This window comes from Delphinus delphis, chromosome 4 (assembly GCF_949987515.2).
Source record: "Delphinus delphis chromosome 4, mDelDel1.2, whole genome shotgun sequence".
Classification (NCBI taxonomy): domain Eukaryota; kingdom Metazoa; phylum Chordata; class Mammalia; order Artiodactyla; family Delphinidae; genus Delphinus; species Delphinus delphis.
In genome coordinates, this window is record NC_082686.1 from 127,033,874 (window position 1) to 127,055,611 (window position 21,738).

The window sequence follows — 21,738 nt, forward strand, 5'->3', positions numbered from 1 at the left end:
TGTCAACTAACTTAATACGGTTTTTTTGTTTGTTTGTTTTTTAATGTTAAAGAAAATACCTTTCCTTTGTTACATCGCTGCTGATAATATTTTTCATATACTATTCTGTTTTGAATTTGAAGGGAAATGTTTTGATAATTCAGGGTTACACACCTTGACTTTGTATGTGTTGGTTTTGTATTAAGATTTCCACAAGGGGGAGGGAAGGAGCTGGTGTCAGTGCAGTAGGTGGCCCTCCTTGTCTCCTCCTGAGGGTGGGCTGGGCTGGGCATGGACTAGCCTTTTCCTGGCCTTAGTCACAGTGGGATTGTGTATTTAAAATCCTCTTCGGCTGGCCATACAAAGTCTTGTAGTGAGAAAGTTAACATGAGGCACCCTTTATGCATTTGTCTTAAAGCACGTTATGCCGATCTCAAGTTGGGACTTGTTAAAGCTGGTCTTACATAACCTTCAAAAAGGGAAGTAGTACAGGTTTAGTCAGAGAAGAGTGTAATGCTTTGATGAAAAGAGCAGCTAAGAACCAGCCCATAGCTTTATTATTGTTCAAATCACCAAAAGTTTAACCTGCATAATTTTTTTTCTGCCGATTTTTATAGCAAGTCTCACATTTCATAAAAGCCACAGGAGACTTTATAACAGTAATTATCTTGCTGCTTCAATGGAAGATCCTATTAAATGCAAGGAAGCTATTTTAATAATATTGTTTAGCTATTACAAACCCCAAATTTATTTTGAATATAGGACGATGTCCTAGGCTATGTGTTTGTGTTTCTCTACCACCACAATGTTTAAAAAAATTTTTGTGTTTCATTTTTTATTACAGGTGATTTTTGTCCTTCTATAATAATGTTACTTTTAAAGATGTTAAACCTACAGACAAGTTGAAATTATAGTTCAAGCAGATTTCATCTAAATTTTCCCATTGACATTTTTCACGCCCTCCCCCACCCTCCCCCTCAACACACATATTTGTGGGGAGACCTGTTTGAAGTTGCAGTCATTGTGACAGATGTCCCACCCCTAACTGCTTCAGCATGTATTTCCTAAAAACGAGGATATTCTCCTACCTGGAAATTCCCTGGTGGTCCAGCGGTTAGGACTCTGTGTTTTCGCTGCCCAGGGCGTGGGTTCAGTACCTGGTAGGGGAAGTAAGATCCTGCAAACCACACAGCACAGCCCCCAAAAAACCAACAAAAAAAGGGATTTTCTCCTGCCTACTCACAATATTCAGTCTGAATTTTGCTTTTTCCCAGTAACATTCTTTACAATTTTTTGAGGCAGAACTAATCAGTGGTCACACGTTGTGTTTTTCTAGTTTACTCTTTTATTCTAAATCTTTCTGCTTTTTTTTTTTTTAAATCTCCTTGGCTTTTGAAAATTGGTTTGCTCTGTATTCGCTAGGTCCATCCTGTGGGTCACTTAGTAAGGAGATGCTTTCAAATGTTTCTGAGGCAGTTTGAATATATTACCCTGAAGTCTACCTTGGGGTTTGGAACTTTGAAATCAAATGGGGATATCTATACTCTTGTTTTGGACAGAGACCTGGTTCGTGGATCCAAACTCACTTTTTCTCTGGGATACTGGACAAACTCATTCAACTTTTCCCGGCTTCAGTTTTCTGTAAAACTAAGGTTCTGGTTTAATCACAGAATTTTAGATGAGAATTTCTATAATCTTTCAAAATATATTCTTAAAGAGACAGAAGCACTCAAGGAGAGAAGGTTTCTAATGTTTCATCCCTTTAAAGGAATGAAAATAGGTAATGGTGTTGATACGTCTTCCTAAATCCCAGAATAAACTTTTTTAACCCTATTCCTACCTCCCCCCTTTTTAGTGTGAGGCACTGGCAAATGCATTGCTAAGGCTTACCTTGGTCTTCTAGTCATTTCTGCCTTGCATATGACTGCCTGCTCTCTCCTCCCTTTATTTGGCTTCGCTGCATTGGCCTGGACCTGGGCACAGTGTTGCTTCCTCCAACGCTGCTAGGCAGAGAATTGGTACTGCAGTCTAATTTTCTCTGTCTCTGTAATCTCTGATGTATCCATTTTTTCTGAAAGGAAAATGCACACACGAAGGACCTCTTAGTCTTTCACAGTACATGAACTCATCATTACAAGACAAAGATGAGCAGGGATCTAATTGACACATAGCTCAAATGATCTGTCTGGGATGCCCATGTCCTTTGCATGTAGCCAGAACATACAACAAGGGCTGCAGTAAAATCCTCTCCAGATCTTCCTGTTCCACCTCTCTGTACACAAAAATCGTTCTAACTGTGGCTCACCATCCAGTTGCTGAGAATTCGTGCTGAGTATAATTATTACAAACCCTTTAATGTTTCCTGGCTGAGATTGGTATCTTTAGGTCTCTGTGCTTGAATTACTGTGTTTAATCTGTCATTTGAAATGATTTGTATCTATTAGGTTTGCTTTCAATAAAGCAGTTACCTTTTTCTGGTATGAGAACTTCATGTGTAATGGTCAGTTAAAGGGGAGGGATGGTTTGGCGACTGACTCTGGAGACGTGCCTGCATCTGACCTCCGCCCTCATACTGATACTCTCTTCTATACCCGGCCAGTTCCTCACTTTGGAAATCTTCTTGTGAGGGGCGGTGTCAGCCTTGATAAGAGCTCAGTAACTGGTATCACATAGTTTCCAGTGTGGATTTCAGCCTCTCCACTTAGGTGCTTTCTTACTTTGGGCAAATCATTATTATATCTGAGCTTCAATTTCTTCTTCTGAAAAATGGCTACCTTGTAAGATTGTAAAGTTTAAATGAGATAATACACTATAGGATAATTCCTACAGTGTTTGAAACTTGGTTGGTACTTAGTGAACAGTAGCTTTTTTTTTTTTTTGATCAGAGGGAGAGTAAGTAAATGAATACGAATGGGGGTGTTTTTATGAATATAAAGTTGGAATGATTAAAAATTTAAAAACATTCTGCAACTAGAAAGTCAAGGTTAAGTTCATAATATTTTGATTATCTGACACATGGGTGTTGGCACACCCTTTTTTTTTTTTTTTTTTTCCTGTTTTTTGCGGTACGCGGGCCTCTCACTGTTGTGGCCTCTCCCATTGCGGAGCACAGGCTCCGGACGCGCAGGCTCAGCAGCCATGTCTCACGGGCCCAGCCGCTCCGCGGCATGTGGGAGCTTCCCGGACCGGGGCACGAACCCACATCCCCTGCATCGGCAGGCGGACTCTCAACCACTGCGCCACCAGGGAAGCCCAGGGCACACCCATTTTCTGACTGAAGCTGGTTCTCTTGGTCGTGTGGTGACACTCACCATGTGATTTGCGCCTCTGCTCTGTGGGCCATTTCACATGGAGCATCTTCACACTGTACTGCATAGGAAGCATGGCAAGGAGCTACTACTCCACCTATTCTTAGAAACCCTTGGAAAAGGCCGAGCTAATATAACAGCTGTTCTTATTTCCTCCTTGGAACTCCTGTGAACTGAGTTCACAAGAGTAGCTTGTCGTCCCGCCCTTCCTATTGCAGACTGGGGCTCTACGCCACCTCCTTCTTAGAGTGACCACTGACCTCACAGTTAGTTGTAGATTTGTCACATTTGACCTTCCCAGACTGTGGGATTCTGCTGACTCTCATTTCCTCCTCGAACTTCTCTTGTTCCTCAGTTTCCCAAGGAACGTCTTGGTGCTCCTTGTCGGCAATCCCCGCCCCCACAATCCCAGGCATCGCTCCTCTCTTTCTATCTCGTCTGTCACGAGACTGGTGCAGCATGGCTTCTGAGGTGCTTAGCTCATTCCTTGTTCTCTCCCTTTCTTAGAAAAGATGATTCCCTTGGCTTCTGATCTAGCCCTGTCTTCAGAGCCCTGGATCCATATTTTGCCCCTACTAGCTGGACTCCTTGACCCAGCTCTCTCACTAGGACTTCACATTCAACACGCCCGTCACGATCAAGGACATCACCCAAGCTAAGTTTCTTCAAAGCAATGACTCTCGATTGGGAGGGGGTGTGATGGGGATTATGGACCCCATTGAGAATACATTTTGCGTATCAATCACATACGTTTTACATGTAAACCCATACTCTCCAGTGATCTTGGACTCAAGACCTTTGTCTCTTTTTGAAAATGTCTCTAAGTTCCATGTCAGATTTCTTTCCCCTTGGCTCTCGCCTGCATAGATGGAAGACTTCTTTAACTGCTCTCTTGGCCTCAGTGGCTCCGTTAATTCAGAACTGCCTATTGCCGGCAAGTTGCTTTTGCTAAAGCACGGCATAGAGAACAGTAGTCTTCACTTCAGCCACCTTCAGTGGCTCACGGAGAGCTCCGAACACCCCAGCAACCCGGAAGTGCTGTGCACCGAGGTCCCAGTTCCCTTCCCAGGCTTGTCTTCGCCACACACGTGCTGCAGCCTCAGGCCCTCCTGGCCCCTCTTGCTCGGCTGTAGCACAGCGCCCACCCTCACCTGAGCCTTCCTCCAAACTGCTCAGAGCAGCGCGGGGTTCCCTTCCGAAGCCTCTGTTTTTCCCCCGGGGTCCAGTTCACACGTCCATCTCCTGTGAGCCCTTGCTCAGTTTCTCCATTTGGCAATAGCGGCCTTTTCCTCCGAGCTTCTTGGGTGAGCTAATTATGTCTCTTATTCCACGAACCACGTTTGGATTCATTATGGTGTGTGTGCGGCTTCCAGGGAGGCCAAGGGCCCTGCACGAAGCACACGATGAAGGAGTGATGGGCTAAATGAGCGAGTCAACCCACTCTTTGGGCTGTTACTCCTCTTAAGAACCAGAGGGGCCCCCAGAGGGCTCAGAAGGTCCATGGTTGGTCTGTTCATACCCCTGAGCTGTTGAAACTTTTCCTGTGTTGAGACCTCCCTTTTCAGGAGCCCCCCTCTTCACCATTCTCACAGCTGGGGCTTGAGGTGTCACCCCTTGAGGAATTAGGTTTGTCCCGACTGTCAGAGAGGCAGTGCAGCAGAGCCACTGAGGTGTGGTCTTGCGGCCACCTTCCGGGGTGTCTGTCCCAGCTCTGCTTCTGCTTGCTGGTGGGGTAGTGGGCACCAGGGTCAAGGTATCTGTTCACTTGGTGCCTCCGTTTTCTTTTCTTTTTTTTCTCCTCAACAGGGAGCCCTGTAGTATCTGTCTCCTGGGGTAATAGTGAGAAGTAGAAAGGTGATAACCCTTGTAAGGTGCATACGTAACATGGTGCGTGGCACATAGCAAGCATTCAGTAAAGGAGTGTAAGGTCCTGGGAGGTGCTTGTCAGCTTCTAGGTCAAGGATGATTAGCTGGCAGCATGCGGACCACTAGGGTCCACACGTGAAGGTACTGTTTTGTGGGATTCAGGGAGTGTGAGGGGTGACTACGGAAGCTTTGAAAATAACAGGAAATATGGCGGAGTGGACTGGATTTATGATTTCTCTTGAAAACATTAGAAGATCTGCGATTGTCAATATAGTGGTTAAGAACATGAGCTCAGAGGGGCTTCCCTGGTGGCACAGTGGTTGAGAGTCCGCCTGCCGATGCAGGGGACGCGGGTTCGTGCCCCGGTCCGGGAAGCTCCCACATGCCGCGGAGCGGCTGGGCCCGTGAGCCATGGCCGCTGAGCCTGCGCGTCCGGAGCCTGTGCTCCGCAACGGGAGAGGCCACAACAGCGAGAGGCCCGCGTACCGCAAAAAAAAAAAAAAAAAAGAAAAGAAAAAAAGAATATGAGCTCAGAAGCCAGAGTCTGAATTAAGAGTCCTAGCCCTGCTACTTATAAGTCGTGTGACCCCATGCCAGTTGCTTAACTTCTCTGTTTCTCAACTTCTTTATCTCTAAAATGGAAATAACAATAGCACCTGATAGGCTCCCTGGGATTATTAAACGGACCAGTATATTTAAAGCTCTTGGCATGCTTGCCTGGTACCTAGTAAATAGTAAGTAATGTGTGCTGTTTTTGTCGTTGCTGATGCTGGTTTTACTGCTGCTGTGGCTACCCACTGGCAACCCTGGGCCCCAGTTCCCTCCCGTGCCAACAGCTGGCACTGAGTAGTAGATGCCCCCCTAAGTGGGACGTGAACTTTCCAGGTAGCTGTAGTTCCTGCCACTGCCTGTCACCTTATATCTGTCCTGCTCTCTTTGTAACAATGTTGTTTGTCTCCTGTTGACAGATCTCACCCTTGGGCACTCATGTCCAGGAGTGCAGTGCTGTGCTGTGAATCAGTCCTTACGGATGTATGAACCTCAAGGAACTTTTAGCACAGGGGTTCTTAACATGTGGCCCAAATCGGTAGCATCCTTATCTCCTGGAAACTTATTCCCAGGCTTCACCCCAGACCTACTGAATCAGAAACTCTGGAGGTGGGCCTTGCAATCTGTGTTTTAAGAATCCTTCTAGCTGGCTCTGGTACCTGCTAAAGTTTGAAAACTACTGATTTAACACGTGTGTCCTATATTCACATTACCTACATTTGGTTTCCATGTAAAATTTAAAAAGTGGAGTTGTGTTTCCAGGCACTTCAGTTGATTTGTAAGGGCTGCTGTCTTTTCAGTGTGTACTCCCTTAGCTATTAAACACAGCTGGGTGCAGGTTCCTCTGCTGTGGGGCTTTTGTTCTGTTAAGATCTAATCTATGTGAGCTTTGATCTATTAACTTACTGGAAGAGTACAGTTTACCTGGGTTGATGGTCAGGCATTTTTAGAAAGAAGATTTTAGAAAGTTATGGAAGGAGCTGCTTTCAAATGCATATGGAATATATGAAGTGATGAGATTAATAAGACTGAATAATTTATATTCTGATGTCATGATCACTTTATCGGCCATCTAACGTCTTTGAGTTGGGAATTCACACTGCTTCTCTGCCTCTTCCTCCCCAGCCTCCGCCTTTGTTTTCATTATTTTATTTTTTTAACTTTTTATTTTATATTGGAGTATAGTTGATTAACAATGTTGTGATAGTTTCAGGTGTACAGCAAAGTGATTCAGTTATACATATACATGTATCTATCCTTTTTCAAATTCTTTTCCCGTTTAGCTTGTTACATAATATTGAGTTCCCCATTTTAAATATAGCAGTGTGTACATGTCAATCCCAAACTCCCAGTCTATCCCTCCCCCAACCCACCCATCCCCCCTGGTAACCATAAGTTAGTTCTCTAAGTGTGTGAGTCTGTTTCTGTTTTGTAAATAAGTTCATTTGTATCATTTCTTTTTAGATTCTGCATATAAGTGATATCATACGCTATTTCTCTTTCCCTGTCTGACTTCGCTCAGTATGACAATCTTTAGGGTCCATCCATGTTGCTGCAAATGGCATTATTTCATTCTTTTTAATGGCTGAGTAATATTCCATTGTATATATGTATCACATCTTCTTTATCCAGTCATCTGTCGATGGACATTTAGGTTGCTTCCATGTCTTGGCTATTGTAAATGGTGCTGCAGTGAACATTGGGGTGCATGTATCCTTTCAGACCATGTTTTTGTCTGGATATATGCCCAGGAGTGGGATTGCAGGATCATATGGTAGCTCTACTTTTAGGTTTTTAAGGAACCCTCATACTGTTCTCCATAGTGGTTGTACCAATGTACATTCCCACCAACAGTGTAGGAGGGTTCCCTTCTCTTCACACCCTCTCCAACATTTGTTATTTGTGGATTTTTTGTTGGTGGCTATTTTGACTGGTGTGAGGTGATATCTTATTGTAGTTTTGATTTGCATTTCTCTAACAGCGATGTTGAACACCTTGTCATGTGCCTCTTGGCCATCTGTATGTCTTCTTTGGAGAAATGTCTATTTATCCGTTGCATTTCTCTACACTAACAGTGAATGATCAGAGAGAGAAATTCAAGAAACGATCCCATTTACGATCTCATCAAAAAGAATAAAATACCTAGGAATAAACCTACCTAAAGAGACAAAAGACCTGTACTCTGAAAATTATAAGACACTGATGAAAGAAATCACAGACCACACAGACATATACCATGTTCTTGGATTGGAAGAATCAATATTGTCAAAATAACTGTACTACCCAAGGCAATCTACAGATTCAGTGCAATCCCTATCAAATTACCAATGGCATTTTTCACAGAACTAGAACAAAAAATTTCACAGTTTGTATGGAAACACAAAAGACCCCAAATAGCCAAAGGAATCTTGAGAAAGAGAAAAGGAGCTGGAGGAATCAGGCTCCCTGACTTCAGACTATTCTACAAAGCTACAGTCATAAAAACAGTAATGGTACTGGCACAGAACATAAAAAAATACATCAATGGAACAGGATAGAAAGCCCAGAAATAAACCCATGCACCTGTGGTCAATTAATCTATGACAAAGGAGGCAAGACTATACAATGGGGGAAAGACAGTCTCTTCAATAAATGGTGCTGGGAAAACTGGACAGCTACATGTAACAGAATGAAACTAGAATATTCTCTAATACCATACACAAAAATAAACTCAAAGAGGATTAAAGACCTAAATGTGAGACTGGACACTATAAAACTCTTAGAGGAAAACCTAGGCAGAGCACTCTCTGACATAAATCGCAGCAATGTTTTTTGATTTGTCTCCCAGAGTAATGGAAATAAAAATAACAAATGGAACCTAATTAAACTCAAAAGCTTTTGCACAACGAAGGAAACCATAAACAAAATGAAAAGACAACCCACAGATTGGGAGAAAATATTTGCAAATGATGTGACTGACAAGGGATTAGTCTCCAAAATTTACAAACAACTCATGCAGCTTAATACCATCACAGCAAACAACCCAATCAAAAAATGGGCAGAATTCCTTCCCCTTTTACAGTAATTTCTCTTGGTTTCTGAAGACTAATTCTGCATGGGACAATATCCTCTCCCACTTCTCCTGCATCAGGGGTATTTGGAAGGCCTTATCCAGTCAAAATGATGACAGTTTAGCTTTTGACAGAAGCCCTTAATTGTGCTCTGAGCTTACAGACTTTACCAAAGCTACTAATGTTTTTTTCCACTTTTCCCTCGCTTCTATGTCTCATTAATGGCTATGGTATAGTTCCCCATTCTGTAAGTATTCTAGATTTTAGTATTTGTGATTGCTAGTCTGGGAAGCTCTCCTCAAATAGTTGTTCTTCATTCTGTGAATGTGATTTTAAGCTGACTCTTCTCTAAGTTCTTGGTAGATTATTTCATTTTACACGTCAGGAACTCTGCTTTTGACTGTAATATTATTATAATTTAATGAAATATTTGCATTTGTGGTGGACACATTTCCTATTGAAATTTTATCTTGAAAGATCTTTCCCAAAAATTATATTCATTATCTATATCCATTCAGTGTATTTTGAAAGTATTATTAGGGCTGAAATACATGGGTCATATTCCCAAGCATAGTTTGAAATGTGGCTTAGATGCAGTTACTTATACATTATTAGAGTCTGCTCATGATTGTATAATGTACTCAGTAAAGGTAACATGGATTTAGTGACATCTCTAATAGTTATCATGACTTAATTCTTTTATTTTAGCAAATGAAAATCAGATGTCAAAGTACTTTCTAAGAGTTTTGGTGATGGTAATATGCTACAGTTACAAATTTTACTTAACCAAAACCGACAATACATAGCTAAAGCATTTTGTCAATAGCTTTAAAACTGAAATGATGATAGACGTTAGCCCCCAAGCTATACGTGTACTGTTTAATAATCCTGCTTCCTTCCCGGTCATTCACTAGTGAACCCAAGAACACCCACACTTCCCAGGCCCCTGTGTACATGCATAGGAGACCAACTAAAAAGAGCTTGAGCTTTCAAGAAGTTTATATTATCATTTGATAAGAAAAACATCAGTGAAAATTGGCTTCCCTTTTGCTTCTCTAGTATGTAAAAATAAAGCCAGTTTGGCATTTTATCAAATATTTATTGATTGCACAAGGAGACACAATTTCTGTTCTCAAAAGTACACATAAGGTATGAAAAGAGTTGATACATATATGAGCCAGTAATTACAAAGCAGTGTGATCATTATAATAATTGAGGTGTGACAACACACAGATGATGGAGTGATTGGATTTGAGGTGGTGGTGGGAATTTAGCCAGATGAGATTTCATGGTTTAAGTGATGGCAACTTAGGGTTCCACGGATGGATAAGAGTTTTCTTGGTGAGTCAGAGGGAAATTTGCAAGTGCAATGACATGGGGGCAAAAAAGGAGCATGGCATTTTCTGATAATTATAAACTTACACAAGAGTATGAATTTCCAAGGATGGAAGAATGCTTAGGAAAAAAGGCCAGAAAGGTGGACAAGATCCAGGGCCTTCAGGGCCTTTGAGGCCATGGAAAGAGGCCTGGAGTTCACAGTCTGATGGTTGTATTGGAACTAGTGGCACTTCTACAGAGCATGACTACTCCTTTGTACATTTTATCTAGAAGGTGCAAATCAGCATCTACAATTCCAGATAAACATACTTTAGCAGCTCTTTTTTGAACCACAGAGGGATTCAGGAAAACATATGGAGGTAAATAAGTACAAGTAGGTCACCATCCTCTAAAAATTTCCCAGTATAGATGTTACTGATCGTGGGTCAGCAGTTCTATCTATATGTGTACCAAGAATGGCATAACGATGACATATTCTATTTAAGACATTTGTAATTTATCCTCTGTGGGAAGTATTGTGGGAGATACCAAAAAAACATGACATATTTTCTGTCTTCAAAATATGTTGTCTTTCTTAAAAAATCCTAACCATCTTTGGAGGATGCAGTCAAGAATACAGCAAGCTAGGGACTTCCCTGGTGGCACAGTAGATGAGAATCTGCCTGCCAATGCAGGGGACACGGATTCGAGCCCTGGTCTGGGAAGATCCCACATGCCGTGGAGCAACTAAGCCCACGCGCCACAACTACTGAGCCTGCGCTCTAGAGCCCGCGGGCCACAACTACTGAGCCCGTGAGCCACGACTACTGAAGCCCGCGTGCCACAACTACTGAAGCCCGCGTGCCTAGAGCCCATGCTCTGCAACGAGACGCCACCGCAGTGAGAAGCCCCCGCACCACAACGAAGAGTAGCCTCCACTCGCCGTAACTAGAGAAAGCCCGCTCACAGCAACGAAGACCCAGTGCAGCCAAAGATAAATAAATAAATCTATTAAAAAAAAAAAAAGAATACAGCAAGCTAGTAAAAGGAACTCGGCATTGAGGGCCCTAACATACCCAAGCAGTGGAAGAGGTAATTATTTTCACCCAGAGACATGAGGAAGGAGCATGGAGGTGCTGGCCCAGGAAGGCTTTGCTGAGTAGGTGGAATATTCAACCACCGTTAGAGTATTTGCTGGGCAGAGGGGCGATTCCAAAGAATCAGAATACAGTATTCTTGCCCTTGAATTTGTACACACTCAGGATGTAAGCGAAGTGTTACAGTACAATGTTTTATGTGGCTTAGTAATGCCGCTCGTGCCTCCTATGGTGTAGCTGCGTACTGGGGAAGAGGCTGTTTGTAACTCTAAGAAGAAGTGCCTTCACCAGGTATCTGGGCTTTCTGACCTATTCCCCAGACGCTTTACATCTAGCATCCCTTTCAACCTCTAGCCTCAGTTTTCACCAAAGGACTCACAAGGTGGGTTTTTCGGGTTTTTTTCTTTTTAAATCAGCAGGTGGGATACAAAAGCAGTAGCATTGTTTGAATTACATGTGCAGAAGAATGTGAGGTGTTTTAGAGTGGAGGAATGTATTTTTCATAATTAGAAGATATGTATTTTTAGGAATATACATTTCCCCACGATAAATCTTTTCCAAAGTGTAAGTGAACACTCTTGAAAAGGTGACTTCTAGTGGCTGTTTGCTTCCCGTTGCATTCTCTTACGGATACTTCATTTCGGCTTATGAATAGATCTACGTGGAATTAAAATTTATATAATCCTTTCTGTACGCGAGGATAGTAAAATGTAAGAAAGCATTTGCTCAAAGCCATCTTTTCTTTCACTGCTTACATTTGATTTCCAAGTAAATTGTCTTTTGAAGTCTTGTCAGTCAATCGTTAACCATGATAAAGTTATCAGCTTAGGGTTATATTGTCTGACTGACTCGTAGGCTTTTCCTGGGTGGATGCTGCAATCTTTCTCCCTTTCATACATGGTAGCCTCTCTGTGAATTTTTTACATAAGAATATATATATTAAGGGATCCATGCAAATGTTAGTTGCTGCCAAAAAAAGGGTGGTTTCTTTAGCTAGAAACAGTTGATTTTGCAATCGACAGTCAGTCTTACGGTTGGTTTGACTGTGAGTATATGGGACTCTGGCGAAATGAAATGGAGCGAAACACACAAAGAAGACAGCCACGACAACAAATACTTTACCTTCTAGCCTTTTACTGTTTTTGCTGCCCTTCCTCTTGGACTTTCTATAAGAATTGTATACCTTTTTTGCAATCACCGTATAGCATAGAAGCATTAGGACAAAAACAGTCCAGAAAATGAACTGGGAAATGTAGTTCACCACTTCATGCCATTTCAGCCCAAGAGGACCCTTTAAGGAGGCACACTTTTTCACAGATGACGGTGTTGCTTCCTTGTTGCTTAAGATCATATTTGGCAGGGAGAGGAGGAACAAAAAGAGCCAGATGAGGGTTGAGACCACTTTTGCAAAAGCAGGTTTTTGTACGAAAAATTTTCCAAAAGGTCTGATGATCTTGAGGAACCTGTCAAAGGCTATGAGCCCCAGCAGTGTGATGCCCACATACATGGTCTCATAAAAGACGACGGCAGAGAAACGACACACAAAGGCTCTGAGCTGCCAGGGTCCGAGGCGCGCGTCTGAGAGGATTTTAAACGGAAGCATGAGCGTCATGATCAAGTCGGCCACCAGAGTATTTTTGAGGTAGACAATGAAGGTGGAGGAGCTGGGGATGTGAATGAACACCCACAGGGCCAAAGTGTTCAGCAGGGTGCCCATGAAGAAAACGACAGTGTAGATGGCTGGGAACACCAGGTGCGCTGCCTTCATGTCCCTGGGGCACCTCTCAGACCCGTTGAAGCCCTTCATCACTGTGTCGTTCATGCTTTCCAATGTCAGCTGTTACACATAAACATACACACACAGTAAAACAAGAAGCATTTCATGATTTCAAAACACTACTTGTTAAAAGCAGACTTTAGGTTTGCAGCATGTTAGCACCTTACATGTCTTCATCCCATTTAATAGATCATTTGAGAAGTCCCATGTTGTTTCTGGCCAGAATTTTTAAAGCACATAGTACATTTTTGGTACTTGTAACAGTACCATTACTTTCACACCCTGATGAAATCCAAATAACTGGTTCTACCCCATTCACAAGTTCGGCTTTTGGCATGGCAGTAAAACAAAGCTGGCTAAGAGGTAAAGTTACTCATGTCAGATTGCTGTACCTTATGTAATTTCCTAGGCTCATAATCTAAGGTTTGTAGAATGTTAACCTTAAAGCATTTTTTTCCCCCTTGAACCTATGCCATCATTTATAAGCAAGCCACTCATAATAACAGCTGAAATTCACCTTTGTTTGGGAGGATGCTCAGCTCAGTGTCTTCCGATCGAGGCAGTCATTAGTTCAGCCCATGAAGGCCATGTGAAGCAAATGTCGTTCTGCTTTCTTATACCCAGTTTCCTTCCTCATTTTCACGTGTGCAGTGTGATCCATTAGAACCTCTTCACATGCAAACCTTTGGGGGATTTTCTAATAAGGAAGCTCTCTCATTTTAAACTTATATACTGTTAATCTGCTCTGGTTTGAGTAAGTCAGTTTAGTTGCAGTTGTTTCTATATTTTCTCATATAATAACTTCCCTGCAGTTTATCTTCTCTACATGTTCAATGGAATTTTTAGTGCCTTTTGTATATAATAATAGGGAGAAATGTACAGAAAACAGCCCCAAATTGTAGGAGAATAAGAGTTGACTCTAAAATCAGACAGCATCGTCATCTGCATCCTTGTAGCCTGCTTTTTTCAGAAATGTGTGTTCATTAGGTATGACCTGATTATTTCTGTAGACATGTATCTTAGTCTTTTGGTCTTTCGATCTCTGAGAGATAAGAGGATGTATCGTCTAAGAGTTAAGGGCTATAAGACCCAAATTTTGGGGGGTTAGAATTCCAGATTCACCAATTATTGGGTAGTAGATTATAGACAAATGATTTAGTAGCTCTGTGCCTCATTTTCCCCATCTGTATAATGGGTTTAATAATAGTACATACCTCAGTGTTGAGAGGCTGAGATGAGTGCCTAGAATAGTGCTGACTATATATGAAGCATGAAAAAAATGTTAGCCACTCACTGCTCTGGTGAGCGAATTGCAGATTTAAATGGAGATATACTGTTTCACTTATTAGAAAGCCATTTTTGGAAGTCTCTTCTTTATTTGTGATTGTATGCCAAGTGCTGAAAACTTCAGGAATTTCATCAGTCAACGTTGGGTCAAGTTCTATAAAACTTTTCGAAGTATGTAATTGCTGCTTTTGTATAGAGAAAGCTGTTGTCTGTGAAGAAATGTTTGCTCCCCAGATAGATAAAGGGAAAGAGGAAATCAGAAGATCCTATGAGGGAATGTAGAGTTCTCCATGGTGAGTTTCACTTCATATTTCTTGCTATGAGTTTTACCACAGAATTTGACCAGACCGTCGCGTTGGCTTGATCGAGCATTTTGGGTGACTTAGCTTGGAATCCTGAGAATAAAATTACATATCCCACCAGACATTTTTATGAGGGAATAGGATGCCTGATAATTTTGGTTGGAACTACCCAGTGTGGTGGCACAGTCTGAAAAATTGGTGTTTGATTCAAATAAATTGATCCTTGGGAAATACAGATTCTGGATTTTATTAATGTAATGGAACATAATTTAAACATATATCCTTTTATTTGCTTCAGTAGAGAATAAAAGCAAACTTAAAAAAATTTAAGTAGAGGGATTAGATCTATGTCAATTAAGTATAAATTTCCTAATGGCTCCAAATCCATTATTTAGATGCAGGTTCAGAATAGTTTCAATTTAAACAAGGGAAATGCTGTACAAGATAGTTTCATAATATGAAAACTGGAAATCACTTTTTGGTCAAATTTCAAAATGCCGAAATGCGGGAAACCTAAGAGGAGGAACTGATTTACGGTGGCGTTTCTAGAGTTACAGAAGTATCTTCTCTTAAATGTACTAGGTTTCACAATGTTTGACTGTAGTAAGTATCCAACAAATCACTCACTCCTTTATGTCCACGTGCTTCAGACGTATTAGCCAACAGTCTCTTAGTTCGCAGTGGTGCTGGTGCCCCCTGAGGGAGGGTCCTTCACCCTTGATGCCGTACCTTAGAGGCTGTGATGGGACAGGAGCACCGCCTCAGGAGCCAGAGGGCCTGGGTTCATTTCCTTATTCCACCTTTACTTGTGACTTTGGTCAAGTGACTTATGCTCTCTGTGAAACCAGTGCCCCCTCTTCACGATGAAAATAAGTAATAGTATTTGCTTTATAGGGTTGTTGAGGGGATAACATGAGTGAACGTTTGTCAGGTGCTTTGAATAATGTCCGTCAAATGGTACGTGTTAGTAAGTTTCTTGTTAAATGAAATTAAAAGAAAAATGGAATACTGTGTGCACCTGTGGGGATAGTGCACAAAAGACAGGAGTGAATCACAGAAGATAACGGATGAAGGGTCCTAGAAATTATTCCGATTTGGCAAGCTCCTAAACTAAACATTTAAAATCCTATCAAGCTCAAAGGGAATTTAGTCAAAACCAATTAAATCACACAAGCTAGACTTTATAAGGGATTATCTGGTCTTATTTAATTCTTACAGCAGTCTCAGAGATCCGTCCCATTTTACAGATGAGAAAATGGAGGTGCAGACGTTAAGCAGTTTGCCCAAAGTCCTGCAACCAAAGCCCACTGTAAACCCTCATGGTCTGGTTTCAGAGCCCCCGCTTGGAACCAGCCTCTCTCTCTCCTGTCTGCCAGAAGCCAGAGACAGGGTGAATGTGGAATTGTTTACCAAATTCTGGAGTTTTTGAGCTGCGTATTACTGATTGATGAGTGAGGAGATAGAATCCACTATAAAGTTTCAGGGACTTGTGAAACTCTTAGTCTCAAAGTGAGGTGCCAGGTTGAAAACGTAAATTGGTTCATAGCAGTAGGATCAGGAGAGAATCAAATATGTAAGGAAAAGTCATAGAAATTAGAAGCCTGCCAAATGGGAATAAACTACTTTTTGCATTTGCTGTCTCCTTAGGGATTGTCTTTTGGATCAGAGTCAACAGTATAATGTTCATGTTGATGTAACCACTACCATATAAATGACAATTGAAAAGATGTGGAAGTATTTGCTTTCATTTGGAATGAAAGGCAAAGTGGGAACTCCTGTACTCATAGAAGAGCCTTTTACTTCCCATCAAAGGATACCACGGTACTTTCTCAGATTATATGAAAGTGTTTAAAATCCCACAATGAATTAGCCCAAGGTGGTAATAATCTAAAATAAATTATGCAGTTTAACATTAACTGCAGTGATCTGTGTATGAATAAATTTAATGTTAGAAAATCTCTACATAGAACTGGAAACAGGCAATAAATTCACACTACTATCTGAAACACATATATTAATATCCAGTTTCATAATTTTATTATAAAAGGAAAACCAGTGTAAAGAATTCAAATATAGACATATGTAGTAGAAAGTGAAAGTTAATTCCCTTTACATATACCTACCAGTGTGTGTGCAAATATATATGTATATATTTATGTATTGACATATTAGCTCTTTGTTTCGTTCCATGTTAGTACATGAAGATTTGCTAACAAGTTTTTTTTTTAAAAAGTTACACTATATAAAGGTACCATAGTTTAGTTAAGCTGTTACTGATGGACGTTTAGATTTTCTTTTTTCCCCATTTTTCCTCTGTTGAAAACATGCTGTAGAGCAAATACCTCTCCATGTATTTTTGTATTTTGTTCCAACATATATTTATAAGAAGTTTCCTAGAAGTGGGATTACTGGGTCAAAAGCTGTGCATTGCAATGTTGAATATTTTCAAAAAGCTTTCCAGAAAGACTGTACCCATTTATAGTCTCACCAAGTAGGATTATCCAGCACTATTACTAAAAATCTTTTAAATCAGTTCTAAACTTACAGGTGAAAAAAGCCGTGTCATGTAAATATAAATTTATTTATTAGTGAGGGTATCTATCTTTTCATATTTTCATTGCCTATTTGTATTTCTCCTGGAAATTGATTTTTTTCTTGCCCTTTTCCCATTTTCTAAAAAAAAGTCAGGCTGTTTCTCTTTACTTATCGGCTTGCAAGTATACTTGCATATATTTAGTTCCCACCAGCCTCATTGTAATCCCAGTTCCCACTTTGGGTGTTACCGTATCATCTAGGTCAGCCGTAGGAACCTGTAGGTGTTTTCAGTGCAAAACTGCTGAAACATCGAGAGGCATGAAGAGGGGGTTCTTTCTCTACATAGGGCTTTTCTCCCTGTTTTTAGAGTTCTAGTCCAGGGGTTGTCAATCTTCTAAATAGCCAGTTAGTAAATATTTAGGTTTTGTGACCCTGCAGCCTGTCACAACTGTTCAACCCTGTTGTTGTAGCAGGAAACCAGCCATAGATAAAACCTGAGTGGGTGTGGCCTGTGTGCTAATAAAACCTTATGGACACAAAAACTTGAATTTCATACTTTAATGCGACGTAAAGTTTTATTCTTCCTCCTGAAAACATTTGAAAATGGAAAAACCATTCTTAAGTCACAGGCTGTACAAAACAGGTGCTAGGCTAGATTTGGCTTGTAGGCTAGAGTTTGTCACGGCTGCCTATGACTGTTTATATAAGAAACCACTGAGAGAAACTTCCAATAACCAGCATCCTTAGGACTTGTTAGCCACTAAGGCTATGGGCAAGACTACATTTTGTTTGTCTCATCTTCTGAACCTGAGTCTACAAAATTTGGCATCTCCCTCTCTCCGTCTCTCTCTCTCTCCGTCTCTCTCTCTCTCTCTCTCTCTCTCTGTGTCTCTCGAAGTTATTGTGAAATGTGACATGTAGTGTGTATATTAAAGTTATTAAAGCTAGAGATAGTGACATTTTCTGTGTATAATGAGTGCTCCATAAATACTGATCTCTCAGTCTGTCTTGAATGGGATCAGTTTGATGTTTGATATAGAAGTATCAACAAAGTGTGATTTAGAGTTTAATGTAAATGTTTCACGTTATATATAAAAACATAGATAATTCCAAACATTTTACAATTTCTTTTCCACAAAAGTACTGTAATACCATTAGCTTTTCTGTTTTGCTTTTTTTTTTGTCTTTCTCTTGTGGAAATTGTCATCTCAGTGAATGAGTTTAATCCAAAATGAAAGATTGTTCAGGAAATCTCTGCCCATCCTGTAGTTTCCCGACACCTCATGTGACCCTGGCACCGTGAGGTGGCCAGCTTTCATCCACTCTCTACCCCTGACTTGACTGGATTGAGGAGTAAACCTGCCCTTCACTTTTCCCATATACAAAGTAAGATGGTCCGGTTAGTTGATCCTTAGTTTCTCTTCCAGCTCAAGTATCCTGGTATTCTTACAGAATGTGCTTACTCACGTGACATGAGAGTGAATTGCATTGGTTTATCTGGCAGAAATGGCTACTGCCTTTGCCCAGCCGCAGGTCGACTATGCATCTCCACTGACATCCAGTGCTTGCTCGCAGAAGTGCCAGAGAAGGAAATGTGGCCGCTGGAGAATAGCTACCATCTAGGGAGTTAAATGAGTTCAACTACGTACTGAACTTTAACTCAGCAGAATAAAATAGATTATTATTGGAGTTCAGTGGACTTCCTTTTCCTACAACTCACCGTTTTTATTTCTTCTCACATTGTATCTAGATATCGGTTCCTGTGCCTTGTACTTGGGAATCACCTCTGAGGAGCCTAAATAACTGAGATGAATCGTGTCCACTTCCAAGTGTGTTACGTACTTTTTTTATAATAAAAAATAATGTGGCTTGTGGGGAATCAGACTACATTATAAGTTTGACCTATTTTTTCATTTACGTATGAACTAATGGATGTGAGACGTCCCCTTCAGAAGAGATTTTGCCCAATAGTGTGCAATAAAACGGATTGTGTTGGCAGCTGTCGTTTCTTAAAGGGGTTTGATGTAGGCGTATATGAAAGATGAGTCATAGTATCTAGTGTCTTTGAACAAAGAAATTCCCACAAAGTATGTTTTAGAGTTTAATGTAATTTTTTTATTATCTACACCAACAGGTAATTCCAGACATTTTCATCACTTTCCTGCTAATAGTTATACTGTTCAACTGCATAATCATGTTTAACTTGTTTTTCTCATAAGGGAAATGTTCATTAACCCAACTCGCAGGCAGTTTCTAGAAGCTAGTTAATAAAGATAAGTATCGATGATGGTATTGTATTTACTGAAGTTGTCAAAGTAGTAGCAAACTGGTTTCTCTGGTGTTAAGGATATATTCATAAGTTTTTGGTATTAGAATGTCATAAGGCAACTATTTTAATAGCTTTCCTATTTTTGCTCTTTTTCTTGAGAAGGTAGTTTTAAAACCTCTACTTAATGAAAAAAAATTTAGTCTCATCAATTACCATTTCAATTAGTTTAAATCCCTTAAGTTTTTACTTATAATTAGAAGTTAGTAGTTACTGTTCTTTGCATGTCCCAGTTACTTATGAGTATCACAATAGGTCAGCATTTGGTTAAGGGACTGTGATATATATACATATGTAAGTACGTTTAAGTATATATACATATATAAGTGTATAAGTATAATATTTGGTCAGAAGATTTTATCAGATTTATCATTCTTAGTTGATTACAATAAGTTGATAATAGCATTGTGATCAGTAATATATTTTAAAAATTACCGTAAATGTTATTATATGTTTACCCATTTTGCCAAAACTCCACACGTCTGACTTCTGTGTAGTTTTGCATGTGGCGTGGTGACTGGGTGCAGTTTGTTTTGCTACACAGCTACATGTTCAGTTACTTTTCTGCATTTTAAGATTGCTTTCAGTACCGGACAAGTAAAAGAAAATTGCTTTTGTCACCCTCTGTTACTTGTTTCAAGAGTCATCATGACTAACTCAGCTACTTCTTAGTCAGTATTAATATTTTCACATAGTGCTTGCCTGTTTGGAGTTCCAAACACTAATAGACTGAAGTACTACCTCAGTTTGTTTACATTGGGGTCTCTTCACTTGGGTCACCACCATCCTGTCCTTTTTTCCTGTTTTTATGGGATGCAGAATTGGAGCATCTCAGCATACTCATCAAGGAATTTTTGAAGGATTTGCAAAGGAAAAAGTAGATGAATGGATCCAGGCACGCGTTTAAGGAAGTTAACCAGAGAGTGCTCTCTTTGACGTAGAACAGAGTATTCTCAGCAGAGCAGTCAAAGACATCCCGGGTTTGACTCAGGGTGTAGGGAATTCGGGCAAAATGGAAAGGAACGAAACAAATAAAAAATACAGCAATGATAATGAAAACTTTGATGTTTACCTTTTTCTTGGGGACTTTGCCGACGCCCCTTGTTCTCACGTATGACTTGTACAGTTCTTTTGTAATGAGCGTGTAGCATACAATGACAATTAGAAAATTAATCCAGAAAATGACTTGACAGATGTAATTGACTATTTCATGCCAGACCAGACCAAACTCTGATTTCAGGAATGAGCATTTCTTCACATTCTTGTCACTGGGCCTCCTGTTGGTCAGAATCATGTTAGGCAAGGAGAGTAAGAACATGAATGCCCAGATGACGACAGAGAGAATCTTAGCCCCCAGGAGATTGTTGGGGTTGGATGTTTTAAATGGCCTGGTGGTCTTCTGGTAGCGATCGATAGTTATCAGTCCTAGGAATGAGATACTGATATACATCGTGAAATAAAATACAACGGAGGTCACTTGGCACACAAAGGCTCTCAGCGGTCCTGTTCCCAGTTTGGCATCGCTGAGGATTTTGAATGGAAAAGTCAGAATCATGAGAAGATCAGAAATGACTGTGTTCTTAAGGAAAATAATAAAGTTGGATTTACTGTGGATTTGAAAGAAAATCCTCATTGCCAGGCTGTTTGTGATGAGTCCAACGAAAAACAGCACGGTGTAGAAGAGCGGGAAGAGGACCTGGGTGATTTTGTAATCTCGGGTGCACAGGCTGCCATTCCCAGCCGCAGTGGTGAGGTTGTCCATGGCTTGTGTTTCTGCTTGGCTACCTAGAGGGGGACAGAGGGCGTGATTATTTTCAGTCCCAGATCTTTGATTTCACTCTCATCTCGGGGGGTAACATTTTTGGACAAAAATTGAGGTGTCTGATCCTCACTGGGTCGGAGTTAGTAAGAACACAGAAAAGTTGAGGTGTCTGATCCCCACTGGGTCGGAGTTAGTAAGAACACAGAAAAATTGAGGTGTCTGAGCTTCACTGGGACAGTAAGAACACAGAAAATTAAATCTCAAAATATTTCATGGTGACAAATATTTTATCTGTAGCAAAATAAAATAGCCTGAAGAACACTGTGTGAAGGTGTGGCTACTTTGTGTTTCTTGTTTTTTGAATTTTTGCCTCTTATAGGACATTTATTGATCTTAGGCAAAAGTGCACATACATAAAAACTAGAAGAGAAATACTCGGGCTGTGCTTTGTTCTTCTGCAGCTTCATTTCCACGCCTTCTAACTTTTTTGTTTCTATTCACAGTCACTTTTCCTACACCATCCTTGTTCCTGGACTTCATTTTCCTCTAGTACCTTCAAAGGGTTCTAAGGAGAAATGACCGA

General features: G+C 40.7%; 3 protein-coding genes across 3 annotated transcripts in view; 1 reads left to right on the plus strand and 2 right to left on the minus strand.

Moving 5' to 3' along the window:
- MED12L (mediator complex subunit 12L) overlaps nt 1–21,738 on the plus strand; it is a 308,809-nt gene that overhangs the window by 215,830 nt on the left and 71,241 nt on the right. The gene's annotated exons all lie outside the window — the stretch shown is intronic.
- P2RY13 (purinergic receptor P2Y13) lies at nt 11,987–13,577 on the minus strand. Its single transcript, XM_060011434.1, has 2 exons — nt 13,461–13,577; nt 11,987–13,003 (listed from the first exon to the last, which is right to left on the minus strand). Exon 2 carries the CDS (start codon nt 12,986–12,988, stop codon nt 11,987–11,989), a length of 1,002 nt encoding a protein of 333 aa, XP_059867417.1. The 5' UTR covers nt 12,989–13,003; nt 13,461–13,577.
- Nucleotides 19,161–21,155, minus strand: P2RY12 (purinergic receptor P2Y12). The gene has a single exon (XM_060011433.1). It carries the CDS (start codon nt 21,153–21,155, stop codon nt 20,145–20,147), a length of 1,011 nt encoding a protein of 336 aa, XP_059867416.1. The 3' UTR covers nt 19,161–20,144.

Excerpts from the sequence above, each read along its gene's own strand:
- P2RY13 (XM_060011434.1), bottom strand. The coding sequence starts at position 12,988 with ATGAACGACACAGTGATGAAGGGCTTCAACGGGTCTGAGAGGTGCCCC.
- P2RY12 (XM_060011433.1), bottom strand. The coding sequence starts at position 21,155 with ATGGACAACCTCACCACTGCGGCTGGGAATGGCAGCCTGTGCACCCGA.